The sequence below is a fragment of the Ptychodera flava genome, assembly GCF_041260155.1.
Source record: "Ptychodera flava strain L36383 chromosome 3 unlocalized genomic scaffold, AS_Pfla_20210202 Scaffold_27__1_contigs__length_13241970_pilon, whole genome shotgun sequence".
In the NCBI taxonomy this organism is placed as follows: Eukaryota; Metazoa; Hemichordata; class Enteropneusta; family Ptychoderidae; genus Ptychodera; species Ptychodera flava.
Window position 1 is genome coordinate 11,859,037 of NW_027248281.1, and position 26,394 is coordinate 11,885,430.

General features: G+C 37.2%; 1 protein-coding gene across 4 annotated transcripts; it reads right to left on the reverse strand.

Annotated features, from left to right (window-relative positions):
- Positions 1-731: 731 nt before the first annotated feature.
- On the reverse strand, positions 732-25,200 carry LOC139126416 (hematopoietic prostaglandin D synthase-like). 4 transcript variants are annotated; one of them, XM_070692478.1, is made up of 5 exons: positions 24,749-25,200; positions 3,431-3,526; positions 2,191-2,306; positions 1,251-1,358; positions 732-1,017 (listed from the first exon to the last, which is right to left on the reverse strand). In XM_070692478.1, exons 1-5 carry the CDS (start codon positions 24,885-24,887, stop codon positions 853-855), a joined length of 624 nt encoding a protein of 207 aa, XP_070548579.1. In that variant the 5' UTR covers positions 24,888-25,200; the 3' UTR covers positions 732-852. The 4 variants fall into 4 exon arrangements, with proteins under 4 accessions (XP_070548579.1, XP_070548578.1, XP_070548576.1 ...); XM_070692477.1 differs by lacking the exons at positions 732-1,017; positions 1,251-1,358; positions 2,191-2,306; positions 3,431-3,526 and adding exons at positions 8,136-8,790; positions 20,666-20,773; positions 22,582-22,697; positions 23,411-23,506 and having other exon boundaries at positions 24,749-24,976; XM_070692475.1 differs by lacking the exons at positions 732-1,017; positions 1,251-1,358; positions 2,191-2,306; positions 3,431-3,526; positions 24,749-25,200 and adding exons at positions 8,136-8,790; positions 9,079-9,186; positions 10,160-10,275; positions 10,994-11,089; positions 12,309-12,583.
- Between the last annotated feature and the right edge of the window lie 1,194 nt (positions 25,201-26,394).

Here is a 26,394-nt window from a genome sequence, read left to right on the forward strand (position 1 = left end):
TTATATAGAGATGATATGTGTGTTTGGACTGGATAAGATGTCTAAGCGTGTCGAACGAAGACATGCTAAGGGCAGCACTTTTGTGACATTAAGCTGAATTACTGATTACGTAAAAACCAATGACATGGTCAATGAGGTAAAGTGGAAACTTGTAAAGCCCCTGTATTTATTTTGCACCATCCGTGGTAGTGTTAATTAACGTTGTTCCCTCAGGCACCCAAGGGAAAATATATGTGTCAGGGGCAAAATGGCTGGTACTGGTTGACAGTAAAGAATATATCCGATTCTGTCTGACTACCACCTGCTGTAAGTAGTTTAATCAGGAATTGGACGGGTCCATAGACCTGGATACGTGTGTCTTGAGTGTGTTTGTAAAAGTCCATGCCAGAGTCAGGAATTTTCAAATTCATAAATGAGAGTCGATATGTATTTCCATTAAGTTTTACTTGTATCACAATACTTGTGTAAGAATATTGCACATCTTTACATTCAGGATTTAGCTTATATTGACAGTTATTTGTAAGTATAGTATAGTATAGTATAGTATAGTATAGTATAGTATAGTATAGTATAGTATAGTATAGTATAGTATAGTATAGTATAGTATAGTATAGTATAGTATAGTATAGTATAGTATAGTATAGTATAGTATAGTATAGTATAGTATAGTATAGTATAGTATAGTATAGTATAGTATAGTATAGTATAGTGTAGTATAGTATAGTATAGTATAGTATAGTATAGTATAGTATAGTATAGTATAGTAGTAAGCAACCTCCCACATTTATTTCGCACTGATTAATATTTTGATACAGTACATTATTGATTTATGAAAACAAAGACGCGAATGAATCAGAATTCTGTTTTTGGTCTTTTCTTCAGCCAAGCAGAAATATTGGGGACCGACGACACACGGTCTACCAACGCCTTCAGTTTAGGGTATCGATCCAATAGGGTGGCGTCGTAGAGTGGGGCGAATTCCATCCGCACCATAAACTCTAAGTCAGCCCACGTTAGCTAACCGTTATGATTATCGAGTTGAGAGAGAGAGAGAGAGAGAGAGAGAGAGAGAGAGAGAGAGAGCACTTACAACACCAACATTACACGATTTGTTTCTTCAAAGAGTGTTTGCTATCACACAATAGGATGATTATTAATGTATTCTATGTTCTTGTGAAGTCTACAGTATCTTTTAAAATCGTTGCCATAACTACAAAATGTGTCAATATAATTATTTATGATGTATTTACCGAATCTCCGACGAAGAATCCATTGCCTCCGTTGTTTTTGATTAACATTTTTTCTAGACCTGCTAGCAAAGAGTCCGCCTTCACAACCAAGTCCGCCTTGAATTCAGCCTGTGGAAAATATACAGTTTATTTCAAAATGATTTTTAACGACTTAAAAAGTAAACGGAGAGCTTGACGTTCAATTTCGACCATAAACGGCAGACTTTTGATTTTTTGACCATTTTAGTGCAAGCTGTCAGAGTATTGCCAAATCGCAATTTATGAGGTTAGATCATCCTCGGATACAGATGGACAGAATCTAATGAGGGTTGTTTTGTTGATGCAAGCATTCTTTATCGACGCGGATAGAAAATGCATTGCTGTGCTTTCTTTGCATTGTTGTCGACACTATTGTCCCACCCCAGATTATTGGCTAATGTGCAGCCTTTCAGAAGTAACAGTTAAACATTAGAGAGAAGCAAGCTAAGATGTTTGATTAAATGGTCTGTTTCGACATCTTTGTGATAAATACTCCAGGGAATGTTCGGTTCTCTATTCTCTCTGAAGTATGCTAATCTTCCTAATTGTTGAGACACTATTCAAAGTTATTATACGCAAACTAATCGATTAGCTAACCTTCTCAGTTGTTTTTTGTTTGTCCCTCATCGAACGTGCGTTAGTCCAATCACAGGATGAGGTACACATAACCCACTAACCCCAATGGAGCACTGAGGAGTGAAGTTCCTTGCCCAAGGGGACAAGACCACATCATCATCATTAGTAAAGTTATCGATTAGCATACACATCTATCGTTAACGTAGTAATTTGTCATGATAATTTGTCATGATAGAGTTAATGATTTGAAAGGACACCTTCCTTTGGAGCACATGTATATGAAATGATTGGCTCTGAAAAAGATGGCCCGCTTGTAAATAGTCTAATGTATGCATGGGCTAATTACCTTCCTCGTCTCATCCTTTTCAAGAAAAAATTTGCTTAATCCCAGCTGAATGTCTTCACATACATCAATCACCATATCGACTTTTGCCTTCTCAAGATTATCTTTTCCAGCCAAACCTGCGGAAAGCCAAAAGAACATCGACATGAAATCACCAAGAAATGATGCAAGTAATATTGTAATAGAAATCTGACTTGGATTAAAAATTCAATGGATTTAGTTCAACGAAATATTTTATCATCGAAAACTTATCAGGAAAAGTCGTAGAAAAGACACACATTGTAACAGACGAAAGTTCTCCATTAGTTTGATAAATTCAAACATTCACTCCGTGATAGTTTCAAACCCGGCATTTATGCATTCGACAAGGTTTTGTTACAACTATTACGCAATAATTGATGCGTTAAAGCCTAATCGGCGATGCGTTCTGGCATTTTTGTCATCTTCTTAAGGTAGAATGCGCCTCGGGGACACATATAAGGACTCTCAGACTTTTTCAATTCTTTTCTGATCTACCACGTGTGGGGGTTCATTTTAAAGCTCTTGGTGTAAAAAATATTTACCTTCTTAGTTTTTCGAAAATCGATAATTTTATTTTATTTCAAAAGATTCAACAGAATGATGGCGGCCATTGTGAATTTCAAAAAATATCGGTAATATCTTTGGTGATTTGTTTCTCTAGTAAAAAAATGTACGAGGTTAACCCCTATTTTTATGCTTGATTATGAAAGAGAGTGATCGAAAGATTCCCTGAGGATAGTTTGAGCAAAGGTTTCAGTCTTTCACTTTCGAGGCACACACTACCCTATTTCTGTTGGTGTTCTTATTTAACTCCAACTACATGTCTCGAAAAACAACACTGCCCTTATGTATTTCGGAATACTATACCGTAAACAGCCTAATCATTTTCCGGACCAAACATCTCTCGTAGATAAAAAATAACATGTTTATCTCTGTACGATATTTTGTGTTTACATGAAATCACCATCGTTATCATTAAATTTATTCAGCCATGGTTAAACCCTCCGTAGAACTAAGAAATGTCAAGTAAAGAAATAATACTTTGTTTTCACCACTTTAGGGACAAGAAGGACAAAACATAGTGGCTTTCTAAAACAAAATGAAAGTCTCGTTGAAGTTGACCGCTACTGACCCCGTACATAGGATTTTTGAAATTCTTTCCAGACGCAAAATAGGGCAAATAATATGATTTCCAAACTTCGCCAATCTAAATGCTACTTACCAAATTCGTTTGCAAGATAACGGCCAATGGACCTTGACTGTGCGAGCATGAACTTTCCATCGATTTCCAAGCACGGCACTTGACCAAACGGATACTCTTGAATACAAACCAACGATAAGATGCAAATGTAATGATCAAGGACAACTTGCTTTTGTATAAATCAATGTGTGAGGCACTATGATAAAACAATCCACTCAGTGTAATGATGATAGCCAGGACACTTTTTTGCTAGAAAGGTCGCATATTTGGGAGTAAAGTGCCGTTGTAGTGGAAGGACAGACAGAAAGCCAGGCAGACAGAAAGACAGACAGACAGACAAAGACAGAGAAGACACGTGGCATGGTGTAGCTAAGTATGTCGACAGGTCAGTCAATGTAATGCTCGATAGGAATGCAATATATACTTTAACGTGTCGTTAAATATTACGAAATGACTAATTTCTCTGGCTACAGACGGAACCAGGAGAGACTGCATTCAGGCCATGTTATGGCCATGCTTCGAATGCGTGTATATGGGCGAGTATAACGCCAGTTATCATTCCACAAACATAAACAATCACCAGGGTAGATGATTAACGATTCAAAACTGTGTACGTACCAAATGGCCAGTAATAGGTGTTATTTATTTGTATCTGCCGCTTCACATATATCAGTTGTACCAGCCAATGATTATCAAATGTGTTTAGTCTACTATAACTAATCGTAAATGATCATTGTAAACATAAGGCCAGAAAAGGTAAATTCTTTGTTTTGCGTCCACTCGAAAAAGCTGAATACAAAGCGGTTTAAGAATGCAAAAAAAAGACAAAATAAATATCCATTCCTTTACAATTTTCTCATAAATTATGTTGATTCCTGTAAATGTATATGCTTCTAGAGGATCCGGACCCCATGGTTAATGGTTACAATACACTGACGTGCAGAGGTATTTGTTACAAGATAAAATTTGCTTTCCAATAGAAAATCGTCAAGGATGAAAAATGATCAATAAGTTTAGGTTTGCTCTGAGAAAAAAATATAAAAAAAATCTAGACGCATGAACGAACGCAAAACGAATTTTCTCACACTCGCCTGATCATGTCATGCAAATCGTTAATTTTCTAGTAATATCTGTACTGTTCATGAACGAGTACACTTTCCCCTGGCCTTGCGGCCATCGATCTGACAGATTTATCTATGTATTGTTTGTTATGAACGTTTAAGATAGACATTTTCCTCATGTTGTCGTCCTGCATGCAAGAATCTTTCACACAAATATGACTTCGTGAGTACCGCATACTTACTGCCACTAGCTTTCTCAGCTGGCCATTGCTCTCTGGCTACTCTAACGTCTTCATACTCTACCCCAGCGGCTGCAAAGATCATGCGGCAGGTTTCTCCACGTACGCGCATGTCGAAATACAGAAAACGATACTGAGGCATCCTGCAAATAAGCGATGCTTAGACTAGTAAGACTTGAGTGAGACACTTGTTAGACTAGCTATCCTCGCCAAGTGAACCAAAACGCAGCGCTGACCGATTTACCTGTTTGTTATTAAAACTGTACCATGGAACGGGATTGGTTGGAGATTAAAAATAAAGTTAATGTCAGCATGAATAGCCAATCCGAGTCATATCGATGTAATGTTTCAATTTACTGTCAAAAGACAATCATAGTTTCAATAGACAGTTTGAGTGGTTGCTTCAAATCGTCTGATTTTGAGAGCATTGTAATGAAAATAGTTGATTTATTGTGAAAAAATTTAATCACTCTCTTTTATCGTGTTTAGACTCTGATTTACGATGTTCGTAAGGTACGGCCACAAAATGTTAACATGTTCAAACCATGTCATCTTAACAGGTGTGTGCCGGGGGAACAAACTTTTAAACGTACAATCAGATAAGCCAGCTCTCTCTCTCTCTCTCTCTCTCTCTCTCTCTCTCTCTCTCTTTCTCTCTGAAGACCTCTTATAAGTAAATGGTTGTAGTCGCCAGTCGCAACTTTTGTCTACCAGCTGTCATATATACAGGATTAAGAGGGAAATAGTTGAAGGTACTGTCATGAACAAAAGTTGTGAATTATCCAATATTTTGGTACTATTTGATTTACCCGGTAGTCTCGGACCAGTATAGACAGTGTGTTTCAGTTTGTAAGGGACTGCCATATCAAAACGGAAGTCACATGCCCGACATTTTACATTTATAATTAGGCCTATTGCATTATATTTTTTTCATATCAGTGTACACAATTTGTTTTAGTGTTTTTCTCACTCGATCTTAGCACTACAGTTTACTTACCTTTCATTAGTGCTAAAAATTATGAAATTTCAACCACACTCAAACCTGAACAAATGTAGCACAATGGTTTAATTAGAATCCAGAAACTGTTAAACACAGTTACAAATGGCTTGTTATCTCTTCACCATAATTACATGACAAAGATTGCTGGCATTTAACGGTCATTTTATGTGAACCATACGTGCAATGACATTCCTAAACCTCTGTCATTTTAAAATATGATTTAATCATGGCTGTTTTCCTAAAATGGTAAGATATGACAATAATGACAGTACTTTTGAAATGGTGTGCAACGACTTTCACTTACATTATAGGCTGCATTCACCAAAAACTCCGTTAGGGGGACTAGGGGAATTCTGGGTTGATTCCAAAATTGTGGGGGTAGTAGAGGGGGAACGAAAGTTTTGCTATACCTGTAGGGGGACCTGAAATTCTTTTACGTTCCATTGTTTTACGATTCCAAGGTTTGATGGATTTTCCAATAAAAATGAATGTCATTCAATTGTTCTAATGTTTGTAATAATTAAACAGAGTCTAGAACCATTTTGTTACATTTAATGAAATTTATCTCTAAAAATCTAAACATGTATGAGTTGTCGTAAAAGAATCAAACTATGGCCTTGTAATTGGGCAGAAGCTGCAACTGTTGATGATTTTACAATATTTCTATGCAATATATCAACTACTCTTTCTTGCTATCTCCTACAGTATGCAGAAAGACACAGCACTCAGTTTGTCGACAAAGCCTGTATATATAAAAATGTATTGGGTTGTAATAAAATTAGAGTCCAGGCTGAAAGTAATTTTGTCAATGATATAAATGCATGGTACACATACACGGGCAGTGGTGGTAAGCTCAATACTGGACAGTTCACCATGCTGAAGTGAGTAGAACAAGAACGCAGTTGCATGAACTTAACAAAAAAAATTGTCAAAACTATCAAAGTTAGTACAGCTACTGCCTTCGGTCAAGGTACTGCCTTGCTACTGCAGTGTCACTGTCACTGTATGCCTGAGCAGTGACAGAGATAGCTCTGATTCTGATGTACATGGTAGTTGAAGAAGAGTTTGGATGAAACGACGCTCATGACGGTGAAACATACTTGTACACAAGATCAGGCCAGAGAGCACGACATTGAAGACCTGGAGAGTTGAAAAGCTCTCGGAAATTTTCGAATTATGAGAATATCAAATATAAAAGAAATAAGATGGGGTCACCATGCTTGATTTTCTAAATTTTCACATTCTCATCAAGAAATAATACAAAAGTAAACTTTGAACAGTAAAGACTAATTTAAATTTAAAAACGTGTGAATAAACGGATTTATTTTTCATAACCAAAATTTGTCATCATTACACCCAAAATTTCTGAGATTTGAAAACCTTTATTTGATTGAATATTTTAACCTTCCAGTATTGTCAATTTTGAGTAGCATGTCTTGTACTTAAGAAACAAAGTTTTAGTAGGTTACTGTGCTAAGTTTTTTTTTTACAATTTGGCGATTAGCCAGGAATTCACAATTTGCATACTCTCATGATAGTCATTTTGTGTGCTCTTCAGCAGGTGACATTGACCTCGCCAGAATTGGATTAACCCAAGTCGACTTAGAATGATAAATCCAAAAGTTCACTGATGCGTTTAAAAATGAATCAAACTAATAACTTGCAAGATATGACTCTTCAAACAGATATACTGGTGAACATCTGCTAGCAGAACAGTGCGATACACGTTTATATTTTCTGCGCGCACAGCCCTTACAAATATGCGGGATTGTAATTGTTTGGGGTACACTTGAAAAATTTTGATTATAAAGAGGGGGATTTGAAATTTCTTGAAGGTATTGAGGGGGATCTGAAAAAATATAAGATTTCAATCGCGATTCCTCCAGCCCCCCACCCCACCCCACCCCACCCCCATCGTTATTTGTGAACTCGGCCTAAATGCTTGAGTATGTTCTGCCTGCGTACTCCTCCCTCCTTCAGGCATTCTGATGCTACTGTAACAATGGATATATTGTGCCTGTGCAAAATGTGGCGACCACGGTTTCTCAAACACTTGTTCACGGAAGGGTTGATATAAGATTTGTTCTCTTCCTGTGTTCTCCTTTCCAATAAGACATTCATCAAGATAGAGAATGACGTATTGTGACTTTCAGAATCAATAATGTTGGCAATTGATTAACTAAGTGCAAATGTATTGCCTAAAATGGTAACTGTGGCAACGCAGTTGTCTGTGGCGGGGTAGCCTGCGTCTATAAGGGTCATCAAAAGGTCAACCCCGCCATGGACAGGGTTGACCTTGTGATGACGCAGCCTGCCGATGCCACAGACAGCTGCGTTTCAACAACTACCTGGAATGACAAATGAATTTATTTATCAATGCCATAAATACATGAAATCTATTCATGAATTCAACACAACTACAATAATAAATTTTATAACCATTTAATGCCAATATATTTGTCATACCATTAATGATAGACAAAAGTCTTCCTATGCACTATAAGATTAAAATAATAAGGTATAGTATCAATAATAGTGTTTAAAATTACTAGCCTCCCACGATCCCTTGACGAGTAGTTTTGTGTCGGGTTTTGAAATATTTCAGAGTTGGTGTCAGGAAATTTTTAATGATTAACATGAATACATACTATATATGAAAGCCTACGTTAAGTCTTTCTGATTTCCTACTTTTTCAATGAAAGGATAAAATGAATGATATTTGTTATATTTTATGCGGGTGGTAATATATACCTGTTGACGAGAACATACAATTTGCAGATGTTGAAATTCTTGCACAAGTCGTTATTAGGCTTTCCGCATTTCGCTCATTATCCCAGTTGCCAGTGAAGAAGCGGCGATGAAAAGTTTGTTACACTAAAGCAATGCTTCAGGAAAACAAATAAGTGATCGAAAGAATTAGAAATCTGTTTTCGGTCTTTTCTTCAGCCAAGCTGCAATCTCAGGGACAGAAGATACACGTTCTGCCAACGCTTTCAGTTTAGGGTATTGATCCAATATGGCGGCGTTGAAGAATGGGGCATATTCCATTCGCACGAAAAACTCTAAGTCAGCCCACGTTAGCTATCAGTAAATGAATAAGGATCACGTGGATCAGAGAGAGAGAGAGAGAGAGAGAGAGAGAGAGAGAGAGAGAGAGAGAGAGAGAGAGAGTTACTCTACGAAGTCAACTTTACAGTGCTCATCTTCGAAAAAAAGACAAGAGCGTTTTATGTGCTACCACAGGATTGTATTGTAAGTGATTGCTGAAACTACCTCAGAGACTTCACAATAATTTAGTGTAAATGTTCAGTCTACTGCACCCTTGTGGTTACAAAAAGCGTCAATATAATTAACCCTTTTATTAGTTACCGAATCTCCAACAAGGTATCCATTGCCTCCGTTATTGGCGCTGAGGAGTTTTTCTAAAGCCGCCAGAATAGACTCAGCCTTCACAACAAAGTCTGCTTTCAATTGAGCCTGTGGAAAACATAGAGTACTTTTAAATAGCGCATTGCAATTTGCCGATCCCATATGAATAATAGGGTCAATGACCCGCTTCACTGAGTAACAAGTTTTTTCAACTTACTCATGGCTGACAGTAAATCTCACCAAAAGCACTCATTCTACAATAGTTAATGGTGCAATCTTGAATAAGCAATGCACGAGATTTAAAAGCCAACTTTGTGTGATAGATATTGCTTCTTATGGAGGCTTGCTTATTCCTTTCTCTGCTGTAATTTCATTTCAATACATCAACATCGCATATATACATGTCTACGTTGCCAGCGTAAAATCTTTTTTTCAATCACACCATTCATTGCGGTCAATGTTGATTTCTGTAAAGTATTTCTCCTTTAATAATTTTACGCGACGCAACTAGGTTAACTAGAAGAAAGCAAGTCATGTGATCGACAGTGTTGTTAATATTAAAAGTTTGCATAGTTCCACACATATTAAAATAATACCACTTGAATTTCTTTGTTATGTGTATGAAAACATAAAGTGGATTTCGATGTGGCTATAAGAGCTCAAATAAACTCTAGTAAAATATATTGCTTCTCAATGTTCAATGTTATTTGCCACTTCAAACCATTAGATGCGGCAGGGAAACATATGAGAGCGGCAAGTAAAGAAGCTCAAAAGTGAACTGTTTCGACAGCTTTGAGATGTACTCTTTGAGATGTACTCTTTCCGAAGTCTGCTTATTTTCTCAGTTGTTTTGTCAACTTCTACTCCTCCTTATCATGCGCAAACTACTGAAATAGTACCCACCAGTTTTCGATTCACAGTGTCATAGTAAATGAAACTTAAACCCGGTCAAGACATGCAATCTGCGAATTTGAAATATGGGTACAGTATAAAAAATTTGGGAAGGACGTGTTATTATAATGATTGGTTCTGAAAGGGGGGCCGAGTTTTGATCAGTTTAATGCATGCAAATGCAAATCACCTTCTTCGTCTCATCTTTTTCAAAGAATATATTCCTGGCGCCAACATGGATGTCATCACACACATCAACCACCATGTCAACTTTTGCCTTCTCAAGATTATCTTTACCAGCTAAACCTGCAAAATTTCAAAACAAAACGAAATTAACGATAAATGATTGCAGTAATAGAATTATTGTACAATGATGGAAGGGCTCGTGATAACAATTCCATGCCTTAAATCTGACGACATATTTTATTGTCAAAAACACAAGGAAATAAATATTCATGATAGAAAAGATCGAAGATTCTAATAGTAAAAACGTTCGAACAGTATGATATATACAATATTCATTCGAGGATTATTTTAGTCCCGATGATAATTATTTCGATTAGGTTTAGCTATATAGTTTGCGCATCAATATGTTCAAGCTCCACTGACTGTGCTTTCTGTGACTTTACCATTATATTAGATCAGTTTGTGTGATACTCGTTCTTGTATCCCTCCACAAATTTATGTCGAAACACCCTCACCCCGTCAATGGTTCTGTGTTCAATGTGGCCTTGATGTAATGTCGAAGTAAAGCTGAATCTTGCTGCCAACTAAATGCTTTTTGGAAGATAAAATCAGATAGTTACTGCACGGCGTATTGTATTTTCAATACTAATTATTGAATTTATATTGTTATTAATGTTATTCAATTTATTTATGTTATTCAATTCAATTTATTGTCCTTCATAACAAAAATAATCATAGTCGTTCGGAAAGTTACGGTTTCGTATCTAATTAGCGTCTGTGAAACACTTTCTTATGTACAAATGATTTTTCAAACCTTGGGAATCTCAGTCGTACTTACCATATTCGTTGGCAAGATAGCGACCGATGGCCCGTGACTGTGCAAGCGTGAACGTTCCGTCGATTTCCAGGCACGGCATTTGACCAAAGGGGTACTCTTAAGCATAAATAAACAATTGGATGCAATTGAAATGAATGTATAAAACTTCCGTTCTATGCAATGTTTTGTGTGTTGACGGTAGTTAAAACACTTAATTTCTATACAGGCTTTATGATTTGCGATGAAATTGAGCTACATTAAATGGCAGACAAAGAGACAAACAGGCAGACATATAGATAGACAGACAGACCGAGAGGCACACGGATGGGCCATGTGACGTCGGAGAGCTAAGCATATCAACAGGGTCAGCCAACAAAGCGTCCGGGTAAAAATATAGTAAGTCCAAATGCTATAGTATGTCATTAGAAACGTGTTGCATGATGATGAATTTCAGCTTGTTTACAGACCTAGACAGAAGATTGAGCAATTGTATTCAGCGAAAGGTCACACGGAGAGCTTGTCACGTGAGCCAGCGGCGTAGGCTTTATTGTTCAACACACTGAAACAAACACCGCAGTAGATGATAGTTGAATGAATGAATGATGTACGACAGGGTATAAATATCCTAAATAGACTATAATTGGCGCCATTTGCTGTTAATTGGCCCTTATGTTTTCCTCATTAATAGTGGCTCATGTTGTTTTCGTGTACTAACATCATTTAACCTACATGACCCTCACATGCATAAGGCCAGCATAAGTAAAGTCTTTGTTATGCGTCCATTAAAAATTATGAAAATGCGCGGGGTAGGCTGCTAAAAGCAAATACAATAATTAACACAAAATCAATATGCCATTGTTTGAAAGTTTATTTGACAGCCTCTCATATAATCTGCTCATTCGAAAAATTGTATGCTTTCAGGGTGCAGGATTTCACATCAACACGTTGTTAAATGGTTCATAATATAACTGCTGCGCAGTCGCAGTTTTTTTGCAGTACAAATGTCATGGCTTTGATCTCCCAGAAAATATCATCAACGATATAAATTGCTGCAAGAATGGTGTTTTTATCCTGGATTTAAAACAAAAAACAAAAACGTTCACACGCGTGGACGTAAAACAAGGACTTACTTACTCTTGCCTTACAATGACTTGCAAAAATCATTCACATTCTGGTCTCGCTATTCGGGGTCAAGTACCCTTTCCTCGGCGTGACGATATTCAATGTTATGGACATTATTGCGATATGATAACAAAATGACATCGTTAGAGGCTGACGATTTTATACATGCAATAATTTTTATACAAATATGACTGTGTGAGTACTGCAGACTTACTGCCACTAGTTTTCTCAGTTGGCCATTTCTCTCTGGCAACTCTAACGTCTTCATACTCCACACCAGCCGCTGCAAAGATCATGCGAGAGGTTTCGGCACGTGCGCGAAGGTTGAAATACATAAGACGATACTGAGGCATCCTGAATACAAGCAATGTTGCGTCCGGTAAGACTTGAGTTTCACAGTCGTTGGTCTATCCTCGGAAAGTGAACCCGCTGCGCTGATCGAGGTCAGGTTATTCAAAGCTTTATATCATGGAACGGGATTGGTTGTAAACAAACAATGAGGCTTGATGTCAGCGTGAACACAGTGCGAGCCACGAATATAATCTAAGGCCGATGCGATGCAAAGGTACTGGTAGTAATTGTGTTTCAGTTAATTTCGGCCCACTACAATCATGATGAACAAGACAGAAAATATGTAGTGATGGGGAAAAACTATAATCTTTGCAAAATTAAATACGTATGTGTTGTTTGTCACAATGAGCACCGACCAGCATAAGGTTTAGCACAGGTAAGACATCAATGAGTGAGATATTTATAGATTAAGCAGAAGGCAGTGGAAATAAAATGCTTTTAAGTGAAGGGTCGCCTATCTCGCTCAAATCGAAGGTAACGCAAATGTCATCTCTCCCATGACTGTTGTCTTAGCTGTGCCAACATCAATGCTGTACTATGTCGTGGTCTTAAAGGGACAAAGTCGGCCATTTTTTTATGAATTTTGTTTGATGCAAGATACTACTAAAATTTTTTGACATATTGAAAGATACTGAATGAATGGATGACTATGCATATATTCGACCCCGGTTGTAGACACGATACATGAAACCATCGCGAAAATGAATTAATTGACGGATACACCATTGAGAAGTAATTATAAATGCTTATTTTATACCGACGGTTTTTTACACTTTTTTGATTTCGAGGAAAGACAATATAGGCGCCCAACTCCCTGAACATACAGCCGCTCTTGGCTCAGACATTGACATTGTAAGAGCCAGATAATAAACCAGTAATTGCTCTGGTTAAAAGCCTAACAACACTGCAACAGCTTGTCACGTATAATTGAATCTATTCTAAATATATAGTAATGCGGTTGAACTTCCAAAGTGCTAGCAAAATGGTTTAATCTGAGAAAAATATTAAAGTCATGCAGGCTGGCAACTTTCCATAAGGTAGCTTTCAGTAATTAAAGGGGGTTTGGGCCGGGGGAATTGGGGGAGGGTCACTTTTTAGAAAACAGCTCAAGGGGGAGGGTCACTTTTTATAAACCTATCTTGGGGCGAGGGTCATTTTTGATAGAAGCTGATTTTACGGCCAAAACTTTGATTGTCCGTGTGGTATATCCTGAATAGGAAATCACCTACAAAATACGAACACATTATCCACAATGAAATTCAGAAATCCATTTCTCCTACACGAATGCACATTTTACTTCCCAATTCAAGTAAAGTACATTTAAATACATTATCAAACATATATAATATACAGATATAGCATGTTTTGTTGGGGAAAATTGTCAATAATTTGCCTGATAGACTCCATGTATTATGATTTGATATTTTTGGATGAAGAACTAAATCAGCCACATCTTGCCTTATTATAGTTGCACAAAATATTGTGACCCTCCCTCAAATGTATGAAATACCATATCTCTTCAAAAATTCTTGCGTGATAAATTGCGACTGTCCCTCCAAAAACACCAGCCCTCCGCTCTGTAATTTGTCCTTAACATAACAATTGGACCAATTGTTATGTAATTGGCTGATATTGTTTCAGTTATTCCTGGGGAGAATACCGCAGTGGTTTGGGGAGGGTCAAGTTTTAGAATGTCGGACAAGGGGGAGGGTCACATTTTAGACAGGGGGATATAGGGGGAGGGTCACATTTTACGGTACAGGTGTGCGCGAAATTCCCTGGCCTACCCCCCTGTAATTACAGAAAGCTCCCAAAGGGTAGGCATATTGTGAAAGTTACCGCCATATGATAATCGATACCTAATGTGCCCAATGTGAAACACGGATTTTATTTTATTTGTTGGTTTTGTGAGGTACTGAATGTTGGAGCGAGAGCGAGGCTTACGCTGTTAAGAAGTAAGCGAGGGAGCGGTGTAGTTGTGAATGTTAGAAATGAGAGACGGATGCCGAGGTGTGAACAAATAACATCATAGAAATATCAATGCACAAGCGAATTCGAACTCAGGTGTATTACAGAATATCATGTCTGACTTCTGGCGAAATTGTAATGTAAGTGTTGTGATCAAAGTTGTGCAAAAATATTACATCAATTACATATTAGTCGCGCCAGCGGCTTACTGACTACGCATGCGCTTATTCATAATATACTATGCGAGTAACCGGAAGTGTACCCTTCTTTCTCAAGATGGGCGCCGCCATGTTTTTTTTTTGAGTACTCGTAAATAAACAAATACGAAACAAATTACGATGATATAACATGCCTTTTATAAAATATACCTCTTTAATTAGCCAGTAAATGTTATTATACACCTTGTCGCTGATACAAAGTATCGTTGATATAGATAAACGGAGAAAACTGTCGTGCATATGAACGGGGGCATACGCAAAGAATGCTGGGATTGAATTATAGAAGTGCGCCCCCTGTGTCAATAATTAGATTCAAAAATTGCAAGTTTTTAGACGGAACGCTATAGTTTTCAGCTTGCAAGTGGAAGGTGGGCAGTGCGGTTACCATTGCAATGATAATTATTGCATAATACGTCCCTTGTTTAACGCCATAGACTGTTATCATTGTAAAAATTGCCAATTTTTGTCCAAAATTTTTACACGTTACAGAAAATCTATACCTGCCCTGCTGCAGGGTTTGACGTCGTGTAAGAACGTGAACTGCTTTCTTCAGAGGGAAACTGGGCATAGTTGTCGTATAAACGTTTATGAAGTAACAATTACAGTTTATCATGAATCAATACAAATAACATTGCCAATCTTAACCCCTGGCGCGACACCAAGGGCTGAGCCCTATATAATATTAATCTTCCATTGGGTATATAATATAACTTGCATAGCCCGGGTAGGTCAATCACTATTCGTCCATATGAGGCCACGTGATATAGGTTATTGTGGCTGGAATACATACAAAGAGACAATTTCTCGTTAGATAGCGAAAAGGCCATTGCAAAGGTAAAGTTTAACTTCCCCTTCAGCAGCTAACTTTCTCTGAAACATTAAAAGAACAGAATAATTTTATATGAACTGCGCGCAGATATTAGATGTGCAAACATCGCATAAAACAATCAAATTTGCAATGGAGGTATTCGCTATGTAGTGCTTGTCATCTTTGCTGCGCCTATCGAGTTCTTTATCATTCCCTTCTGCCTATTGTTATCCAGGCCCGATAACACTAATTTCCCAAACTCGTCAATATCCATCTGGAATTAAACAAATTTACAACTATGAATTATAGAACGAAATTGTGCCGTATATAGTTAAATGCCAAGCGGAAGAAGCGGAAGAATACAAGATCAGAAACTACACATGAAAAATTACTAATAATAGTTATTTGTATTATATTAAAATACCATGTTCAAATATTCATGGGCGATTAACTACATAAGGAAGAAAAGACGAGAAGCTCTTTTGCTATTGTAATCGGTCAAATACACAGACAATGTTTCATATGAGTTTAAAGAAATTACACGATGATTCAAGTCAACGGACTACATTCGTTGACGGTAAGTTTTCCTATTTCCACAGATGCCACCTGACGTCTTCATACCCATCCCAGGGGCTGCAAAGATCATGCGAGAGGTTTCTGCACGTGCTCAAATGTTGAAACACATGAGACGATACTGTGACATCATGGACATAAGCAGTGTTTTAATGGGTCAGCTTCCGTGTTTAACTATCTTCATCAAGTGAACCACGGCGGTGATCAATATCATTGTACGTGTTACGGAATATATCTTTTTCTCTTAAATCGTGGTTTGATTGGATTGTCAGGATCAGCTAACAGCATAAACAGCCAATCGGAACCTCGTGCGAAGCTGTTCATAAATACAATTGTCAAAAACGATGAAAACGATACTGGTAGTAAATGTGTTCAAATGTATGTTTACCAAAAATTCTCGTCACGAAGAACCAGAAAAAATATACGGACGACATATGTTTGCGATAAATGGTAGAATAAATATAGACTGATTTATTCTTATGTTTTTATTAACATATCTAATGGACTGAGCTGATCGATTTTTTGTTTAATTTATGGATGTGTAGTAATGTTTAGTTTACTACGATGGTATAGCTTAATTTGATTTTGGTTGAATGACCGCGTTTATTTTTCAGGGCTATTCGCTTGCTGTACCAGCAAATAATCTACTCTATGTTTGGCATTGCCTGATTTATGACCACGTAATGCAGGTAATTGATTTAATGTTAAAAGAACTGTACATAGACAAACGATTGAGTTACATTCACAGCTATAATACATTGCATTTTAGGACGGTTGCGATATCTCATTAACGATTAGGATATATAATGTACCAACGAGTTGGAAAGAAACCGATAAGTAATGAATTCACTGAAAATGAAATAACCAGAGATTGCTAGACTTGTGACCTTTAACATATTTTGAATCCTATGTAATGATTCATAGTGTTAAGGTTTGCTTTACTTTGTGAATGTACAATTACTTGATTCTGTTACAGTTACAGAGTATTGGCATCTAATGGGTGATCAGGATCTAAATATGCCATTAAGACAACTGGTATAATATCATTTCATGTCATATTTTTGCAATAACACATTCGTAAAAAATTATCCTTTTAATCTGTGAGACAAATGACAATTTTTGTAAAATGGCAAACAATTTCTTCAATAATGTTTCAATAATGATAGCTCTGTGAACTATAGAAAACAACAAGGCGTTAACAACAAAGACACTATAGACAACAACAAAGGCATTAACGAGGATTGTACAATGCAGTCGGCGGTGCCGGTGTTCTCCGTCGTTACCTTACCTTCAGACATTATAAGCTACTTAACAGCGATTACATTGCCGCATAAAATATACAAGTGAAGAACAAAACGATTACATAACCTGAGTCACATGAAAACGCCCACTTAGACGGTGACTCTTATATGTGACCTGGCCGACAAGCAAACCCGAGAAAGATTTATGAAATGCCGTCAAACCAATTTTAGACCTCTTTTATCAAGAGCATGTCATGTTTGACCTGTTTTCGAAATGACTGTGACTAGTTTAAAAGTAACTGTAAAACTTAAGTGAATAGACGAATTAACAATTTAAAACACTTTCAAGCGCAGCGCCTTCGAAAGCTATTAACTAACAATTATCCTTTTTCAATGACAAATGTGGAGGCCCTATTTCAAGCGTTTCTTCTCATTAGCGGATTGATATAAGCGTCCATTCAAAAATCCTGAATGTTTAGCGGTTTAACGTGTGCAAACAATAATCCAAAACGAATATGCAGTTGTTTCACAGTTTTCTCATACATCCTGATAATACTTGTAGCTATATGCTTCTAGAGAGCTCACTTACTTCACACACTGTGTGAATATGTATTTTGTAGCGGTATAAAGGTCATCGCTTTGTTTTGCTTTAGAATACACAACTCGACAGCAATGAAAAAATGATAAATGAGTTTGTGGATTTCCATCTAAGAAAAAAACCCGAATATTTAACGGGCGTAACGGACGTAAAACAAATAATTTTCTTACACTCGCACAATCGCGTCATTCAAAATTGTTCATGGTCATGTAATATGATTGTCAGTGCTTCATGAACTCAACGGCATGCGCGTGTAGAGGGTTCGAAGTTTGTAACAACTTCGCTTGGTTATATTGAATCACTCTTTTGTAAGAGTGGGGATTTTGCCGAGCGGTTTTGACTTTGATATCAGGCGACTTGGTGCCATACGTTGTGAGTTTGAATATCGAAAATCTATTTATGCTACTTATGGCTTTGTGGCAACTGATCAAACGGATTATTCAGTCCTTTTTATGTTGTGAACATTTGAAAATGACATTGTATTCACGTCGTCGACCTGCATGCACGAACCTTTCATAAAAAAATGATTTCGTGAGTAAGCAGACTTACTGCCACTGGCCTTTTCATTGTCCCATTGCTCTCTGGCCTTTTCATTGTTCCATTGCTCTCTCGTAAGCCTAACGTCTTCATTCTCTACCCCTGCGGCTGCAAAGATCATGCGGCAGGTTTCTCCACGTACGCGCATGTCGTAATATGGAAAACGATACAAAGGCATCCTGGAAATAAGCAATGCTGCGATCGGCAAGCCTTGAGATGCACACTTGTTAAACTAGCTTTACTCGCCAAATGAATCCACAGCGCTGCACTGACATAGTTTACTGTACAGGAGATTACCAATGAAGTTAATTTCAGCATGAATAGCCAATCAAAGTTATATTGAAGTCATATTTTGATTTACAGCCACTGGATAATCGTAGTCTCAATCAGCAATTTGAGTGATTGTTTAATATCATCTAATTTTTACAGCTACATGACGCAACTATTTGGTTTATTGTAAAAGGTATACGTTCACGATCAAGAACCTAACGACACTAAGTAATGAATTATTACGGTTTAGGTTGGGTAACAGTGTATTGGCAAACGTTTTACGATACATTGTACAGGTATTGCAAGGCATTAGATTCTTGTGAGACTGAAAATAAAATTTAATAAAGAGAGATTGCTTGATTCCTGTTACCTTTTACTTATGTTCAAGTCTACTGAATTCCCCAATCTGTGAAGATCACCTTAATTTGTTAATGTATAAGTACTCGTCTGCCATCCAGTCTGGACTCAGCATTTAAGGTAGAACGCGCCTCGGGGACAGATATTCGGAGTCTCAAACTTTTACAATTCTTTTCTGATATACCACATGTTGGGGTTCGTTTTAAAGCTCTTAGTGTAAGAATTTTTGACGGCCATTTTGAATTTCAAATATACGTAAACCATGGGTTATTTGTTTCTTAGTACCAAAGTTTGACCAGGTACCTCCTATGTGTATTATTCATTTTGTAAGAGAATAGTTAGATGATTCCCCAAGGAAAGTTTTAGCAAAGGTTTAAGTCTTTCACTTAACATGGTAACACTTATCGCTTAACAATCCGATAAGCGTATGTTGTTTGTTGTCATGGACATCAAACTGAACCGACAGTTGGTTTTACAGGTATGATGTTATTAAGCGAGGCATTAATAAACTAAGCACAAGACGGTTTGAATAAAAAACTTTCGGGGACATCTCTTCTGTCTCTCTCGTCGTACATAATGTTACTGCCAAATCTGCAAAACTGTTGTATTGGCTGTGTCGAAATGACCACTGTGTAAAGAACACGATTGGAACTAATTTGGGATAATTGGATCTTTATATTTTCAAAATTTCTCAAAAGTGTTTTAACCTTATAGCTGAATGTTGCTATATTACAATTTACTCGTGAAAACAAGGGCATTGCTTAAAGAGGGAAGCAGATGAGCTTACATTTGTCGAATAAACCGACATTAGTTCGTGTAGCTTTATGTAGGGAGTGAAAATATTCCAGATCTGTTGTCGCGACAGTTTTAATGATTGAAATGAATTAAATGCAATATGACAGCCTACGTTGAGTCTTTCTGATTTGCGACTTTTTCAATGAACGGATCAATTTAATGAAATTTAATATATTTCATGCGGGTGGTTATGTATACCTACTGATGAGGGCATAAAATTTGCAGATGTTAAAATCCATGCCCAAATTGTTATTTATTTAGCTTTCCAAATTTCGTTCATTATCTCAGTTGCCTGTGAAGAAGCTAAAGCAGTGCTCCGAGAAAACAAATAAGTGGTCGAACAAATCAGAAATCTGTTTTCGGTCTTTTCTTCAGCCAAGACGCAATTCCAGGAATAGAAGATACACGTTCTACCAACGCCTTCAGTTTAGGGTATCGGTCCAATATGGCGGCGTCATAGAATGGGGCATATTCCATCCGCACGAAAAACTCTAAGTCCGCCCACGTTAGCTAACAGTAAATGAATTAGAATCATGGAGATCAGAGAGAGAGAGAGAGAGAGAGAGAGAGAGAGAGAGAGAGAGAAGAGAGAGTTACTCTACAAAGCCAATATTACAGGTCTCGCTTCTTCAAAAAAGAGAGAGTTACTCTACAAAGCCAATATTACAGGACTCGCTTCTTCAAAGAAAGACATGAACGTTTTCTTTGCTATCACAAGATCGTTTGTAATTGACAACGAGAAACTACCTCTAAGATTTCAAAAGACATGTAATTTAGTTTCAATGTTTAGTCTGTGGCATCTTTGTAGAAGTGGCTACAAAGGGTGTTCATATAATTATTCCACTTATTATTTACCGAATCTCCAACAAGGTATCCATTGCCTCCGTTATTGGCGATGAGGAGTTTTTCGAGAGCTGCTAATATAGAATCCGCCTTCACAACAAAGTCTGCTTTCATTTCAGCCTGTGGAAAACATACAGTAGTTATAAAAAGCGCATCTCAATTTGTCGATACCAAATGAATTCTATAAGGTCAATGACCCGCTGCACTGAGTAACAAGTTGTTTCAACTCACTCATGAAAGACAGTAAATTCCACCAAAATGAATCATTCTACGATAGCTACTGGTGCCATCTTGAATAAGTAATAAATGAGATTTAAAAGCCAACTCTGTATGATAGATATTGCTTCTTATGTAGACTCGCGTATCCCTTTCTCTGCTGTAATTTCAAATCTTGGACCTGCGGTTTTAATACATCACCATCGCATATTTATATGTGTATGTTGTCCTCGTAACTCATTTTTAATCAACACACCATTCATTGCGGTCATGTTGATTTCTGTAAAATGTTTTTCGTTTACGGTAGTATGCGTCTCGAAAGTAAAAGACTTAAACTTTTGCTCAAGTTTTCCTCATGGAATCTTCAAATCAGTCACTTTCAAATCAAGAATAAAATTGGGGATCACCGTACAAATTTGATACTAGAGAAACAAATTCCGATACCAACGATTTACCAATATTTGAAAATCACACTGGCCGCCGTCCCTTTGTTAACTCTATGAGGAAAAATAACATTTTCGATTTGCATAAAACTAAGGCGGTGAAAGCTTTATTTACTCAAAACGCTTCAAACTGAACCCCCACAAGCGGTACATCAGAGAAGAATTTAAAAAGTTTGAGAGTCCGAATATCTGTCGCCGAGGCACCTTCTACCTTTAATAATTTGACGCGATGTGGCTAAGTTAACAAGAAGTTAAATCAAGTCATGCGATCAGCCGTGTTGTTTATATTCAAAGTTTGCATAGTCTCACATATATTGCAATAATTACACTTTAATCTGTTCGTCATGTGCCTGAAAACATACAGTGGACTTCACTGTGACAATAAAAAGCTCAAATAAACTCTAGTAAAATACACTGGAACATGAATAGCTTGGACAACGTTACACTGTTAGGTGCATACACAGCCACTTACAAAATCACCTTGTAAGTTCCCCAAATGTTCCGCAGTGGTTACACGATAGCAGGAACTCTCGCAAATCACATACAAAAGACGGTTGGCACTGTTATTTTAAACTTTTTTGTAATACAGGATTTAAAATTTGGTGAATGGATGGATTCATGTTCATATTCCGCACTGTCATGACGTTTTGTTAGATTTAGGGGGATCTCTGCAATTACTGCTGCCAAACCAAATCGCAATTCAAAATGTTAGGGCGAGGGGTTAGGGTTGGGGAAAGGGATTTGCTTTGTATACCCGAAACTTTCTTTAATGACGCAAACTGAAGATACATTTTGGTGCTTTCTTCTCGATGTTTAACATATTTTCCACTTCAAATTATTGGAAGCAGCAGAAAACATACGAGAGAAACAAACAAAGAAGCATCAAAGTAAACGGTTTCGTCATCTAAGCTATGTATTCTTAACAGTGTCTGTTCTGTTGTTTTCTTTCTTAAGTCTGCTAATTGTCTCAGTTGTTTTGTCAAAATTCAAATCATCGTTATCATGCACACACTAATTAACTAGTACCCACCTGTCTTCGGCATGCAGTGTCACCGAAAATGAAAATGAAAAACATTAAAGCCATGCCATCTGCAAATTTATAATCTGAGAGCTGTAATTGGGTGTACCCCGTTGTGTGTCATATAAGTATAAAACGAATTGGAGGGAGACGTCTATCGTCATGACAAGGGACAACACTTATTTGATATGATTGGCTTTGAAATAGGTGGCAAGGGTTTGATCAGTTAAATGCATGCATATGCTAATCACCTTCTTCGTCTCATCTTTTTCAAAGAAGATATTCCTGACGCCCACATAAATGTCTTCACATACATAAATCACCATGTCGACTTTTGCCTTCTCAAGATTATCTTTTCCAGCCAAACCTGTAGAAATCCAAGACACAACGAAATCATCAATAAATGATGGCAGTAATAGAATAAAAATAAAATGACTGAAGGGGCTCTTGAATAAGAATTACATGCCTTAAATTTTACGACATATTTTATCATCGAACATCACAAGGAAATAATGGTAAAAATCCTTTAACAGTATGATATATTCAAATATTCAATCGACGATTTTCTAAATCCCCGTGATTAGGATGTCGATTAGGTTCAGCTACATAGTTTTTGCATCAATAAGTTAAAGCTCCATTGACTGTGTTTTCTGTTGCCCTTTCCGTTGTATTAGTTCAGTTCGCCTTTCGCTCCACAAATTTATCTCGAAACGCCGTCAACTCTTCAATTGGTCATTGTGTAACGTGGGCTTGTTGTCATTTCGAAAGTTGTTTTTCTTACAATTTATTTGCTCTGGTATAAAATGCTTTTGTCGGAGATAAAATAAAATGGTTAAAGTATGACGTATTTTTAAGAATAATTATTGTATTTATATTATTATTATCATTATTATTCAATGTATTTATAATCTGTCACTAACAATTTGTAGTAAAGAACGTCAGAAAGTCTTGTCGTTCATAGCAAAAATAATCAAAGTCGTTCAGAAAGTTATAGCTATTGTTCCCGCAATTAGGAGTCAATGAAACTCTTCCTTGTGAAGAGATTATTTTTCAGACTTTGACAATCTGAATCCTACTTACCATATTCGTTTGCAAGATAACGACCGATGGCTCGTGACTGTGCAAGCGTGAACTTTCCATCGATTTCCAGGCACGGCATTTGACCAAAAGGGTACTCTTAAGTATAAAACAAACAATTGGATGCAATTGCCATGAGTAGAAAATCGCAGTTGTATAAATTGGTGTGCTTGTGATATAACACTTCAAAAGTATTTTAATGGGGCGTTGACGATAGTAAAGAACACTTAATTTTAGACAGCCTTGATCCTGTGCGATGAAAGTGGCACTAAAGACAAAGGACAGATAGCTAGATAATCAGGGAGACAGACAGAGAGAGACAGACAGGCCGAGAGGCAGACAGATGTATCCTCCATCCCTGAAATTGCCTTATGACATAAGAAAGCTAAGCTTATCAATTAACCGGATAGTAAACAACGCTCATAAATGTTATATCATTGAAAGCGTCTTACATGATGGCTAATTTTAGCTGTATACAGTGAGAACAGGAAGAACTGTTTTTAGTGAAGGTCATATTTTGGCCACGCATAAACACCGAATGTGAGCCAGCGGCACAGCCGCCATTGATCAACAGGTGAAACAAATACCGCAGTAGATTATAATTGAATGAATGAATGAATGAGCTACGGCAGTATATAAATATTCCACATGGACTATAGTGGGCGTCACTCACTTTTAATTTGCCATTATGTCTTTTTCATGGCAGCCTATGTTGTTTTCGTGTACCAACATGACTTAACCCGCATGACCCTCGCATGAATAAGGCCACATAAGAAAATCTTTTTGCTTTGCGTCCATTCAAACTTCTGAGAATGTCGCAGGGTAGGTTGCTAATGAACAAATTAATTAACAGAAAATCCGCATGCCATTACTTGACTGTTTATTTGACAGTTTCTCACAAATCTGCTGATTCCTATAAATATATGCTTTTGGATATATTATTCACTTCACTATGTTGTCGTTTTATATTACTCTTGTGAAGAGGTATTTTGTTGGAATATGAAAGTCATGACTTTGATTTGCCAAACAATTTCGTAAGCAATGTAAATTACTGCAAGAATGGTGTTTCATCCTGAATTTAAAAAAAAAGTCCAAAAACCAACACGCATGCAGACGCAAAACAAAGACTTTGCCGACTCTAGCCTTATCATGACTTGCAAAATTGTTCATGCCCTGGTCACGCTATTAATGAACAGGTACCCTTTCATCGGCTTGACTATATTTCCAAGTTGTGAACATTAATAAGATATGATTACAAAGTGACATCGTGTAGAGGCTGACGATTTGTATGCATGCAATAATCTCCATACAAATATGATTTCGTGAGTACTACAGACTTACTGCCACTAGCTTTTTCAGCTGGCCATTGCTCTCTTGCTACTCTAACGTCTTCATACTCCACACCAGCCGCTGCAAAGATCATTCGAGAGGTTTCGGCACGTGCCCGAATGTTGAAATACATAAGACGATACTGAGGCATCCTGAAAATAAGCAATATTACGATCGGTAAGACTTCAGTGACACACTTGTTGACCTGTCCTAGCCAAGTGCACCCAAAGCACTGATCGAGGTCAGGTTATTCAACGTTTTGTTTGTCACTCAGAGCTTCATATCAAGGATTGGGATTGGTTGTAAATCATCAATGAGGCTTGATGTCAGCGTGAAAACCCAGTGCGAGCCCCGAATACAATCAGTGGTCGATGCTGGTAGTAAATGAGTAGTACTGGTACTCTGCTACTGGTAGTAAATGAGTTTCAGTACATTTCGACCCACTAGTTCAACCATGATAAACCAGACAGAAAATATGTAGTGGGGGGGGGGAGAACAAACTGTAATGTTTGCACAATTATATACGTACGTGCTGTTTGTCACCATAGTCACCTACCAGCATCGGGTTTAGCACGTGTACAGGTATGACATCAACGAGTGTGGCATTTATAAATTAAGCAGAAGACAGTGGAAATAAAATGTTTTTGAGTAAAGGGTAGTGTCTCTCTCCCCATCGCAGGTGACGCAAATTTCATCTTTTCCATTACTGTGTGGTATACTGTGTCGGTGGTCTAAATGTAGACTCCGTTGTTTAACCTTTGCTGAGTTTGTATGCTATTGCTTCAAGTCTACTGTCTTCAACTAATATGAAACGACATCTGTTCCAAGTCAACCGTTGTCGTCGCTATTCAATACTTCTATCTACCGTCTCTTTCTTATCTCATCGTGTATAACGTCCATAAATGTGACACCAACCATTCTTTCAATAAAATGCAAAGATGGTCGTAAGGTTGTCAATGAATGACATATATAAAAAAACCATAAAAAAGCCAAGCACAATGCAATAACCTAGTTACTACCATGTAATAACAAACACGACTATAATTGTGATACAAATCAACATAAATACAAAACTATCAATGGCCATTGAAAATGGGCTTAAAATCTCTGCAAAATATGACCTAATGATAGTAGGGACTCGTTTTCATCTTATTCACCTACGCCATCGTTCACAGAGAAGAATCATTTCATAAAGGACACAATTGATAGTGCCACCAAAGTTTCAAGTTACTGCTAACCCACAGGCTCGAAACAGGTACTGTTGGTCTTGGGATAGCAAAAATTAAGTCATACTAGACGACGGTGTCAGAATATTAATGTTTGACAATGAAGTGAATAACATACAACATACAGACAACGATCTTTCCGGATGTTCGACATTTTCGATTGACGGATACACCATTCAGAAAAAAATTATTAATGCTTATTTTATACTGAAGATTATTTATACTTTTTTGGTTTGGAGGAAAGATAATGTATAGGTGCTCAACTCCATGAACATACAGCCGTTATTGGCTCAGACATTGACATTCTAAGAGCCAGATAATAAACCAGTAATTGTTCTGATTAAAAGTGTAACTACAGCAGCTTGTCAAGTAATAAAACTTTTCTAAATATATAGTCATGCGATTGAATTCCAATGTACTAGCACATGGTCT